Raw genomic sequence first — 13,066 nt, 5'->3', positions numbered from 1 at the left:
TGACGCCACGGCACTCTAGCCCGGGCAACACAGTGAGACTTTGTCTCAAAAAAAAAAAAAAAAGTGGAACCTAATTCCTCTCTCCTTGCATGGGGGCTGGAGTTAGTGACTCATTTCTAACAAGTAAAGTGGTAGTGATGGCGTATAACTTCTAAAACCAGGCCACAAAAGACACCGAAGCTTCCATCTCGGTATTCCTCTATCTCTTGGATCACTTGCTCTGGGCGAAACTGGCTGCTATGTCATAATGACATTCAGGCAGCCTATCGGAGAGGCCCACATGGCCGGGAACTGAGATCTGCCACTGGTCATGTGAGCGAGCCATCTCAGAAGCAGATCCTCCAGCCCCAGTCGAGCTTTCAGATGACTGCAGCCCTGGCCAACATTTGACTGCACCTCACGAGAGACCCTGAGCCTGACCCACCCGGCTAAGGTGCTCCCAATCTCCTGAGCCACAGAAGCTGTGAGATAATAAATGTTGGTTGTTTTGAGCCATTAAGCTCTGGGATCCATCGTTACACGGCAATAGATAGCTCTTTGGCCCTGGCACGTCACTTAATTTCTCTGAGCCTCCATCTCCTTATCTATAAAATAAAGATATTAATTCCTATCTTACAGAGATGTTGTGATAGTTAAATTATACACATTATCCATATTAATATTTCAGAACCCTTTTCAGCACTTAAAATTGAGGACCCTGAGGAGCTTTTATGTGGTTTTTATCTACCATATATCATAACATACACCATCTTTTATACTAAGGTGAGAATCTCGCCCTGCATTAGAGAAGAGCTATCATGTAACATCTGGTCAGCTGCAGATGGACCAGCGGAGAGGGGTGGATGTACAAACTGCGAGTCATTTTTGCTTGTGCAGAACCATTCGTATTTTCCCCAAGACTGAATGGGCAGCTCAGAGGCTTTTCTTAGAATTTTAAACTGAGACATTAAAAAAACATTTTATTTATTATGTCATTTAACAATAATAAATCTATTTCATGGTAACAAAGTAACATATTTTCCAAAATAAAAAACATTAGAAGAGTGGCACTGTTCCATGTTTTGGCAAATACCTTGAATATCTGGCTTAACAGGAGTGGCTGCCTCCCACAGCTGCGTCTCCGTCCATCACTGCAGTATTGTCTTTGCACAGATACGTGGCTGGTAGAGGGGGGACCTTGTGCCCCCTGAAAGGGTTTCAGGGAACCCAGGGGCTCTCTGACCACACTTTGGAAACCCCTACTCTGTTACAGCATCTGGTATAATTAAGTGTGAAAGCGAAACCTGTTATTACTATTTGGAAATGTTTCATCTACGGAGAGGCCAGCACAGACCTGCATGTGACATAAGAGCGTGCTGAGCTGGAGCAGGGCTCAGGGCGGCGGGCAGGATGAATGTGAGCTCTGGCCCCAGTCCCCTCATGCGTGCGCTGGCAGCTGCCCAAACAGGCGGGCCCCCTGGCCACACCTCTTCCTCCCCCAGGGCAGTTTCTCTGCTTAAACTGTCTTAGGAGAAAAGATCTTAAAGACTAAAAAAATCACTGAATGCCATGCACTGCTACTCTCTAGGGCTCCTCCAGCTCTAACTTTCTTTGCGTCCGTGAAATGCGTACGATCAAGTCAGCGGCAACTCCCATGCGGCCAGTAGCCCTGCCGGTACAGCTATGGGTCATGCGAAAGTGACAGGGACAGACAGACTGTAGGACCCTTGTGGCTGAGTCCATGGAGTCCTGCGATTCCAGCTAGAAACAGGTGCTGGCACTTCACCCTACTTGACCACATCTTACTCAGATCTATTCAATTATTAATTCTTCACATTTTGCCAAAAAAAAAAAAAATACAACATACAACACTCTAATCTAGGGCAGTGCTCTTGGAGCGGCAGGTGGCAAGCTGGCACCCACCGAGAGCAGACCTCATGGAGAGGGGGACCCTGAGGACTGAGCACCCACAGCCCCAGGCCCCTCAACTTACTGAGAGCTGAATCTGAGCGCAGTGCCTTTTCTTGAATGACAACTGAAAACCCTCCAAGGTTGATCCTTCCGTGGCCTTTTTTCTCCATTTTTTGCTTCCTAAAAAAGGTGCATTAAGATCCCATAAACTTTTAGTGTACTTCTACCTGACATAGGGTAAGTATCAGTGAAACTGAAATGTTGACTTTCTTGTGTCGGAGCCCGGAACAAGGTAGGAGCGGCTGCCGTCCTCAGCACAGAGGCCCCACTGCCTGCCTTGCTGAGAGCTTCCCTGTAAGAAATTGCACCCCACACAGTTTGGCCTGGTGAGAATATGTACACCAGACGTGAAAAATAAATGTTTTGTTCTGCAGAGGATAATATCTGATCATCATACACACACAAAACAGAAATTTGAAGTATAGGAATTATAAAATTTGGAGTTTTCCTTATATTTATGTCTCAAAATCAGTTCTTATCAAGGAAAGACGCTATGCTATACATCAGTACTGGTCACGCAGCTTTGGCTCTGTAAATACAAGCTGAACGTATTCAAAATGCACAGCGAAGTGGGTTTTGTCCGGTGTCTGCCCAGTTTTGTCTGATTGTTTAAATAAGGTGCATCCACGTATGAAATACAATGTCTGCGGGGCTAAAGGCTCCGGGAGCACGTGCAGTTCACTTTCGTTGTCTGCGGCCACCAGGGGGCATGGGAGAGCAGCAACTGCAACTGACATTTATCAGGAGCCTTCCTGTGACCTGCCTGTAGCTTCGGCCTCCCTCCTCCACAGAAATTCTAACTCCTCTAAAGGAACTCTAATGAATAACAGTTCTTAACAAAGCTCTTGCTCAGCCCCTGGGAACCAGTAACAGCCCCCAGGGAGAGCTGCTCATTCTTAGTGTGGAGGGCACCGTGCCGAGCATATCCTTGCACCAGTAAGGCTGATTGCCCAGGGCTGGGGGTGGGGCAAATGCGGCAAATGCATGCTCTGTGCTCATCCAGCTGTGCCTGGGCCTGCGGCTGGGGGTTCCTGGGGTTGGAGCTGAGAAGCCAGGTCTTTTCCTTCTTTTTGGAAAACCTTGTTTTCCTTTTGGTTCCGTATCTCCTCACACCTCGTTTTCTGTCTCCACCCTCCTCCTCTGGGGCATTTGAACATCTGCTCCCCAAAGTGGGAAACTTGGATCTCACGCAAGTGGGTGCAGTCCAACACATGACTTTTTCTGTTTTTAAACTCCTTCGTGCACTAAAATCTTCTAGCCAAATGTAATTCTACTGGAGAAAGACAGTTTTTCAACAAGACAAAGTAGCTAAAGTGTATTCTTAAATCCAAAATTTTGCATCAGAAATAACATAAAGGGATAAGCATTTTATGTTTTATGTATTACTTATCCACATATATTAACAATTTACAAATATCCTGCGAATAGTATGTACATCAGCAAGCTTCATAAAGAACACATACCATCAGAGAGATATTTAATCTTCTAACAGAGAAAAGTCTAGTTCTCCCTTAAATTAATCATTCCTCAGGAATTACGTAGTTTACCAAGATTTCAATTCGTAAGTCATGTACTAAATATATCTCCTCATCACTCCCCAGCAGTGGACTCACTGCTAGACCTGGTCGCCACTCGGTTGTGCTCTTCTTTGCACCTTCTCCATCATAAAAAGTACATTTTGTCTGGCACGCTGGTCCCTGTGTTGGTACTTTCGTGGTTCTGTAGGGTCTAGACTAGGAGTTTGGAAGAGAAATATTTAATATCTTGATGCTAATCAAATATTTTATAAATGTCAAAATATTTTTATTATACTTCATAAAACTTTTTTAAAATCCAAAATTGAACTCTAATTCATTCAATAAATAAAAATAGTGGGCCTGGGATGACTCGGCGAGTAAGCTGCATTAGTGCCCCTTGCATTTAAAGGGCAGCTCAAAGCTGATGACTGACATGGTGGTTTAAAGTAATGATCCACAACAAATGACACGAGGTCATTTTTAGCACAAACTCCATGCTGTTTCTTTTTTTAGGGGCAGAGACTCAACAGAATGCTAAGCGCCTATCCTGTGGCGGAATGCTTTCTAACAGGAAGCTTCCGTCTTTCAGACCTTGTCATCTGCTTCTATTAGAGTCCATTACGCACATTTATTAGTGGTTGCTCAACAGCTCCTCCCGCCTTGACTCTTGACCCTCGGAAGGTAAATTAGCCCAGCTTTGGCCCAAGTCCACGGTGAGCTTGGAGGTGGCGCCTCTCTTACCTAATACAAGCTTCAAATAAATGATTCTGAATCCACATGGGCTAACAGTTGCTCTAATGAGCATTTTGAAAACATTAAGGATTTCACAGAATGTACAGCTTGTTAGCTCTAGAAGATTTCTTGCTTAGGACTGGGGAGAAGTCAGCCCTGAGAAGAGGGATGAGACTTGTTCCTGGGACTGGGGGGCACAGGTGGGACCCAACAAGGAAGACTTCTGCTCATCATAAGGAGAGAGTAGTGACAGTGGGAGCTGGTATACAGTGGTGGATAATAATCCCCCATCTAGGCAATGTTCAAACAAAGCCTACAGGACCACCCTCCATGTGCCGTGATTCCTAACCAAGGGTGCTTATCAGAACCACCTGGGGAGACTTAAAAGCTGTATTCCCACCCGGGCTCCACCCTCGGCGATGCTGATCCTGTAGGTGGGATGGAGGCATGTGCATTACTTTTCAATCTCCCCTGGTGATTTTGACGTCTCGCCAGGTGAGAACCACTGCTAGAGGATTTGCAAGGTGGGAGAGAGGCTGGGCCGTGTGCCCAGCCCCGAGATCCTTGATTCTGTAACTCAGCCAGTGCCTGAAGTCGGTTGCCGCCCACTCTCATGGGAGTTATTATCCTGGGACGGACTCGCACCCACCCTGGGAATGTAGCAGCCAGAGCCTCACCATTCCAGGCGCTGGCGGCAGAAGGCACAGCTCAGACTGGGTGCCGTCGTCTCTGCATGTTCCTGCGTTCCCGAGGTGCCGCAGACGTCCTCCTGCACCACAAAGCACACACAGCTGTGGGTGTGACAGAGGATGTGACTCAGCCCCCTGGCTGCACACGCGCCCAGCAAGCAGCGCAGACCCGCCTGAACTTGCCAAGCCTCTCTTACAAATGGGGAAACGGAGGCCAGCAGGACAGGAGGAAGGAAAGAGCCCGTGCTTGGTTCCGATGTCTCTCAGAGGGGTCGGTGCCTCTAAGGCCCGGGGCTTACGAAAGGCAGCTGCCACCCTGGTTTCCTCTAACCAGATTGCAAATCTGGTCACAGATGAGAGAATGCGTTTCCCTTTTTCCTTTCCCTCAGTCTCACATGAATCCAAGCTTCACCACAGAATGAACAGATTTAGGAAGATAATTTCTAAATCTATTCATCTGACCACTGGTTAGAGCTCTAAAAGCTTTTCCAAAGAAATGTGTTCAACTGTGAATTAAAATAGGTTAGGGACTGACTAGAGGCCTAAATGCTTGGTTCTATGTTCCTTTTTAAAACAAAACAATTACACTACTGATCTGAAACCACCCACTGCGTATTTTTGACTGTGATCTTACCCTTTATGTAAGCAGATAATAAATGTACTTTTTCCATCATTATAAACAATGCTGGCAGAAGCATTATTTCACACATAGCTTTTTCCACATTTTGAATTACTTCCTGAGGAAACCACTGGGCCAAAGGTTACCAACATGTTCGTGTGACGATACGTGTGGCCGAATTGCTTTCCACAAAAGCTGCACCGATTACACAGCCACCAACAATGTGGACGGCTCAGTGTGACCACACCTTCCTCAGCAGCAGGAATTATCACTTGAAAATGTTTTTGCTAATTTAAGGGGGGTTGGCACCTTGTGTTAATTAGCATTTCCTCTGTGATTAAAGGAGATAAGCATTTTCCCACATGCATGTTGATTGGTTGTATTTCCTACTTGGGACTTTTTAGTTCCTATCCTTTGCTCATTAATTTTTTTGGAGAGTTTCAGCATTTTCTTATTAATAAAAACAGCCATTTGTTGATTGTTCATTATGTGCCAGGTGCTTCTCATACAGCCTCATTCCATCCCACCTTCCGGGCATGTTGTCTCCGTTTTAATCATGAATAATCTGAGGCTCAGAGAATTTAAGCAACTTGGCAAGGCCACACGAGGGTGGGGAACCTGCGGCCCTAAGGCCCCATTGTGGCCTTTTAGGTCCTTAAGTGCGTGCAGCCTTTTGACTGAATCCCAATTTTACAGAACAAATCTTTTTATTAAAAGGGGGGGGGCAAAAAAAAAAAAAATTTTTTTTTTTTTTTTTTTTTTGCCTCCTTTGGTGCTTAAAAAAGAACAGTCTTGAAATCAGAAGGCTGCAGGTTCCCCACCCCTGACTGAGCTGGGATTTGAACCTCTACCCGTCTGACCTGTACGTTTGTGTCCTTAACCACAATTCTGCTCCTTTGTGCATTTGTCAGAGCACGTGATATAACAAAGATCTCAACACTGAACACCATTTGCTCTTAGTATTTTCCCAGATGTCTGCCTTTTTAACACAATGACTGCCACACTAGAAAATTGTTTTTCCTTGGGGTCACAGTGTTTTATTACAAAAATAGAATAAAAACTTTGAAAACAAAATGATCCTTTCTAATTTAATGACAAATTTGTTATTTTTAGTTGTTTTCTGTGTGTGAGTTAATGCAATTTGAAAAATAATAAGGGTAAAGGTAAAGAGATGTGTGAGTTACATATGCTTCACGAGGCCCCGGGCTCAAAACTAGTGTGAGTTAAATAGAACTCACATGGTAGTTAATTTGTTTAAAAAAACTATAGTTTCAGTTTTGCAAACATAAGTTAAAATATGGATGTCATGGAGGAGGTGCAAATGGCCAAGAAACATATGAAAATAGGTTGGATTTCATAAATAGTCAAACAGATTAAAACCATGAGATACCAGTTTTCACTTATCACTTTAGCAAAGGTTAGAAAAAATATCTGGGGCGGGCTCAGGTTGGAGACACCGCCACTCCCAGGCACTGCTGCGGGCCTGCAAACCAGGCTGCAGTTCTGAAGTCGGGGGCATCAGGATTTTCAGTGTGTGCCATTTGACACGTTAACTGCAATCCTAGGTTTTAATTCTAAGGAAATAAACAACTATGGATAAAAGTTTGTGTGTAAAATGAGGTTACCTGAGGCAGTGTTTATAATATCAAATGTCCATCACTATGAGATTGTTTAAATGAGTCAGGGTACATCCATATAATGAAATATGATACAGTAATTAGAAATGAAGCTCTGGGTTTATTCTAAATGATGTGGAGACATGCCCACAATACGACGTTAAATTAAAAAGCAGATCATAAAACAATACATACAGTAAGGCCCCACTTTTGCAAAAATGCATATGCAGGGGAAAAAAACTGGAAGGATATACACTAAAATATTCGCAATGATTTTTCTTCTTTCTACTTTTCTCTATTCTCTGATTTCTTTTGCAATAAGTATACATTGCTTTTATAATTTAAAAAATAGATTTTTTCCCTCCATAACTCCCCTGTGATTTCTTTTATCCCTGCTAAGCTTACAGGGTTACCCCTGCACTTGACTTTAAGGCAGATTTACAGTAGCAGAATGGAGGCAGGTGGGAGTTGGAGACCTGGGCTGTAATATCTTCTGGTTCTTTGCCCTCGGCAAATCTCACCTTTCTAAGCTACTTCTCCTCTGCCGAAAGTCTTTGCAAACTGTAAAGCTCTGAACCAACAGAAATATTATATTATTGTTTACTGCTTATTATACTGTTGCTATAATTTTAGACCCAGAGGTTTTTAACCCCAGTATTTCCAATTCATTCACAATGAATTGATCTCTAGACCCTAGACTCAAAGTGTGGTCCCCAGACCTGAACCAGCAGCGTTGGCGTCACCTGGGAGCTTGTTAGAAATGCAAAATCGCCGGCTCGTGCAGACCCACTGAATCAGCGTGTCCTTTAACAAGATCCACAGGTGATTCCTAGGCACAGTGGAGCTGAAGAAATCCTGGTGTAGGTCCCGGTACTCCTGCCAAGTTTCTCCTCGGTGCTGAAAGCACGGGAAACGTCGTAGCAACAGCAGCAGCTATACCAGCACTAACACGCAGGGTGCCAGGCAAGAAAAGCCAGGTGACCTTGGTGACGCTGATTTTTGGGTCCCAGTCAGCAGCACTGCCTATCGCTAACCAGCCCATGCAGTGGGCAGAGCTGAGCCGAGACCGGCTACAGGACACCACCCTGGAATCAGAAGACAGCGCCGTGGCCGTTTGATCTGGCTGGCCCTGGGCATCCCCACTCTGAGGAGGTAGCTAGTTAAAAACCAGTTTGAATTTTAGAATCACTTCTTGAGCTACCTGGGAGTCTCACTTTGGGGGACCGTTTGGCTTTTCTTTAAGCTGGTGAAGAGTCGTCTCAAGCTTAATTCAGCGCTCCTGGGACTGTGGCAAGGAGCAACCTGAGGCAGAGTGTGGTGTGGCCTCCGCGGCCACTTGACCTTCTTCCGCCCCCGCGCAGCCGTCCTGCCCCTCCCGCCTCCGCCCAGAGGGTGGCACCTGCGGCCGACTCGGTGGGCGCTGCGGGGCAAGGACTCAGTCTGCGGGGCCAGCTCGTGGGGCTCCTTGTTGGAGGGGGCCTCGTGCGGCCCTCCCTGGAGTGTCCCTGTCGTCTTCCACCTGGGCCCCGGCCCCGGGAGGGCAGCCAGGGTGCTCCTTGGGAACCCGGGGGAGCCGCCCAGAAGGACTTTGCGTTAGGGCCGCAGTCCCACCGCGGCGACCCCAAATCAGCGCAGCATCCCCACACCACCCCTAGGGCGCCACGACATCCTGCCTGGAGTCCCCTCAACTTCTCACCCAGCTGCCTCCTCATCCTCCAGGACTCAGCTCAGATCTCACCTCCTCTGAGAAACCTTCCCCCACCACCCCTGCCTCAGTGACACCACCCTACCGCGTTGAGTTACTTTTGGTCGGATCCCATTACTTGACAGTCGTGACAGCTAACACCCAGTAACGCGCTTACTATGGGCCAGGCCCTGTTTTAAGTACTTTACATGCATTAACTCATTCACACGTCATAAAAACCCTGTGAGGCAGGTATGTCCCCATTTTACAGAGGAGGACACTGAGGCACAGAGAGGTTCTGTAACTCTCCCAAGTTCACGAAGCTATTAATAGTAAGTGGCAGAGCCAGTATTTGAACCCAGATAGTCTGGCTTCAGAGTTATGCAGAATGTATTATTATTTCCTGCATAGCACTTTTAATATTATGTAATTATATGTTAATTTTATGAAGTGTATGTTTCACAGAACTGTAAGCATCTTGAGGGCAGGTGATTTGTCTGCCTCGTTTACGTTGTATCCTCTCTACCTGGAAAAGCACTTAGCATATAGCAACAAATGGTGCTGAATGAATGAACAACACTAGCAGTGGGGCTACTTATCACAAAGTTATCATTTCATGACAATTCTGTAAGCTTGGGACGGAGCAAGGAAGAGTAGCCCAGACGGAGGGCGCTGCTGGGCGGAGGCCCAGGCCGCCTCACAGCACCGGGAGCCAGCTGGGGTCCGGGACTGCGGGGTAACAAGCTGTGAGCCCGGGGCACAGCTTGCGAGATTAGTCGTCACTGCCACAGCGGCTCAGGGCTCCCCACACTGAGCACCGACTGTGCACCAGGCATTCCGGGAGTTCAGGGTACGAGGATCAGTACAAGGACACGAGGACAGCGCTGTGGGAACACAAAGGCCTGAGCAGAGAATTCTGCCTGAGGCGGAGCCCGGGTATCAGGGCACGCAAATGACCTGACTCTGAGGCTGGCCCTTGAATGAGGGAGATTTCGCCCAGCAGGTGTTTTGAGGGGGCGAACACACTTCTTTGGAAGGGCTAGCATTTATGTAATCTTCATAATCTTGTCCTTAGCTCTGACAAAAACCTCATTCAAGTTTTGAATATCAGCCCCAAGTTGTGTCTTCAAGTACCGTCTGCAAGTAAAGAGTCAATTTAAGGCAATTATTTAGGTGACTCAGTTCTCAGAATTTTAATTTCTGAGAATTCAGAATCTGAAATGTTCTGATTGTTGAGGCTACAAAAGCAAAATGTGTAGAAAGACAGTGGTGATTGATTTGAATTCCTAATCTTGCACATGCAATCTGAAATAATTTAACTTAAGAGGAGGAAAATGCAGAAGTGGACTCGTGGGAAATAATAATTTCACTGAGTGTGGTATTTATTATTTAGAAGATGGAGTACAAAACTATGAAGAAGAAAAACTATTTCTTCCAGGCATGATCCACAAAGATTTTGCTATTTATCCCAAAGAAATAGCTCTTCAATGGTTTATCAGTTTAAACTACATTGTTACATCCTAAACTAATACAATGTTAAAAAAATCAACCAATAAAGGGTGAGTATGGTGGCTCATGCCTATAATCTCAGCACTTTGGGAGGCTGAGGCAGGAGGATGGCTTGAGCCCAGGACTTTGAAGTTGCAGTGAGCTATGATGATGCCACTGTACTCCCACCTGGGTGACAGAGCAAGACCCCATCTCAAAAAAAAAAAAAAGAAAACCTAATAAAAATAACACGTGAAAAATCTTCTAATTTTTAAAAAGCTGGTTCCATTTTATTTTATTTATTTTTTTATTTTTTATTTTTTGAGACAGAGTCTTGCTCTGTTGCCCGGGCTAGAGTGCGGTGGCATCAGCCTAGCTCACAGCAACCTCAGACTCCTGGGCTCAAGCGATTCTTCTGCCTCAGCCTCCCAAGTAGCTGGGACTACAGGCATGCACCACCATGCCCGGCTAACTTTTTCTATATATATTTTTAGTTGTCCAGATCATTTCTTTCTATTTTTTAGTAGAGATGGGGTCTCGCTCTTGCTCAGGCTGGTCTCGAACTCCTGACCTTGAGCGATCCACCCGCCTCGGCCTCCCAGAGTGCTAGGATTACAGGCGTGAGCCACCGCACCTGGCCTGGTTCCATTTTAAATAATATGATTCATGAAATTTTGGAAAATTAAGTTGTCGTAAAATATTAAAAAAGAATTCAGTGAATGCATGAATTAAGAGTGTACACATACATAAACATTTTTTTCCTGGCACAAAATTAGGCTATAGTTGCTGGATTACCTCATGTGAGAGTGAAGAAGGTCTGGATGCCAAGCCATTCGGGATGCCTGGAGAACTCGCAGGGAGAGAGAGAGCTGAAGTATATTCGCTTTTGTCAATTTTTTCTTTCACATCTTCAAGTAGCATCTCCAACTTGAAGATTTCACCTTCCACTTTTCTAAGTAAACAAACAAACAGGCATCTTCTGGGCTATGAAGTCAGTATTCTAATTAGTAACAACAGTTCTTGACTATAGCGTTGATCTATAGTATTAATGTGGCCTGCCCTCCAGCAGGAAGGATAACAGACGCTCGCCCTGACTGACATCCTATTTATAGTTTCACTCCGAAGGCCTGGGCTCTCATCCTAATTTTCTGTCCATTAGCTGTGTACCCTTGGGTAAATCACTTAATCTTTATGGGCCTCCAATGTCTCAATTATACCCTGGGATAAAAATACTGTACTTTCCTTATCTGGATTTGGTGATTTTGAGGTTCTTTGCAGGGGATTCTAACAGCTATGATTCTATGAAAAAAATTGTTATGCCAATTGAAAAAAGAGGAAGGATATAAAATATCTGAATAATTTAATAAGTGTGTTTAGATCTATGTGTACATGTATACAAATATACATATTTAACCAACAAAGAGAATTCATTTTCTTCAAATCCATTACATTTATAAAAATTTACCTTGTATTAGTCCACAAAGAAAAATCTCAACAAATTCCAAAATATTAAAAATTATGCCACCTTCATTCTCTTATCACTAGAAATTAACAAAAAGATAACCCCCCAAAACCCTGTTTAATTGGAAATTTTAACACTCATCTAAATAACTTTGGATTAAGTAGGAAATAGAAATGGATATTAGGGATAATATACAAGTGGATGGTAAATGAGAGAACAACATGTGAAAACCAACACAATGCAGTCAAAGCAGTACTCTGAGGAAAATTTAAAGTCTTAAAATGCATTATTGAAAAATCAGTAAGTATTCAAAACAGAAAGAAAAAGAAGTATAAAATAGACCCAGGAAAAGGAAGTAGGCAGAAATAAATAAAACTTAAAAGAATTTGATCAATAAACTAAAACATATTTTCTTATAAAATATCTATAAAATAAACAACTGGAAAGTCTCACTGAGAAACATCAATATCATTAAGAATGAGAAAGTAAAAATAACAGGAAAATTTTAAAATCAAAAGAGATTGAAAAACTTCATACCAACACAGTTTAAAATGTAGGTGACATGGCAAGTTTCCAGGAAAATATAAATTATTAAAAGAGGTAGGATTGTGTGAGATATCCAGTTATTTCTTTTTTAAATAAAAAAATAGGAAATACGAAAAGATGAGTAACTTAGAGAAAAATGAAAAAGATTCTCAAAAATCTCTCCCCAAAATGTACCAAGTCCAAGTGAGATTATGAGTGAGTTCTACCAAGACCTTAATTAATAGACAAATCCTGTTATTAGACTCTCCCGGAACAATTCATTCTATAGTTCAACATTAGGATATTTATTAATATGTTCTACTACACTAAAGTAGATTAAACTACTAGATTAAAGTAAAAATGCTAAATAGATTTCTCAATCCCATTTGATTAAACATTCTCCTAAATTAAACAACAAAAGCCTTCATTCTAGAAAACTAGGAATAGAAGGAAACTCTCTTGATGAAGTGTATTTACTTGAATCTACAGCAATCATCATATTTGGGAGAATTCCCATAACTGTTAGGAACATAACAAGAATTCTCTCTTTCACTAGTATTAATTATTTAATATTGTTCGGTAAAACCTAGCAAATGAAGCAATAAAAAGAAATGAGATATATAAGCATTGGAGGGAAGACAAGAAATAAAAAATATTTAGGGGGAAAAACTAAATATTTTCAGATGCTCTGTTTGTCATACCTGAAAACAAAGACAATCAATTGAAAAGCAACAAAACACTAAGAACAGAGTTGTGTAAGATAGCCCAGTACAAAATAAACATA

The 13,066-nt window shown here is 43.4% G+C and overlaps 1 protein-coding gene across 1 annotated transcript in view; it reads right to left on the bottom strand.

Moving 5' to 3' along the window:
• The window catches only part of AKNAD1 (AKNA domain containing 1), a 49,112-nt gene that overhangs the window by 7,099 nt on the left and 28,947 nt on the right, over positions 1-13,066 (bottom strand). Inside the window, 6 exon segments of the mRNA XM_012648501.1 lie at positions 1,973-2,070; positions 4,877-4,968; positions 8,208-8,265; positions 8,559-8,638; positions 8,640-8,688; positions 11,092-11,247. Of these exon segments, the coding sequence (XP_012503955.1) occupies positions 1,973-2,070; positions 4,877-4,968; positions 8,208-8,265; positions 8,559-8,638; positions 8,640-8,688; positions 11,092-11,247 (533 nt within the window).

This window comes from Propithecus coquereli, unplaced genomic scaffold (assembly GCF_000956105.1).
Source record: "Propithecus coquereli isolate 6110/MARCELLA unplaced genomic scaffold, Pcoq_1.0 Scaffold289, whole genome shotgun sequence".
NCBI classification, from domain to species: Eukaryota; Metazoa; Chordata; class Mammalia; order Primates; family Indriidae; genus Propithecus; species Propithecus coquereli.
The sequence above is the reverse complement of the archived record's forward strand: the minus strand, read 5'-3'. Positions and strand labels throughout refer to the sequence as shown.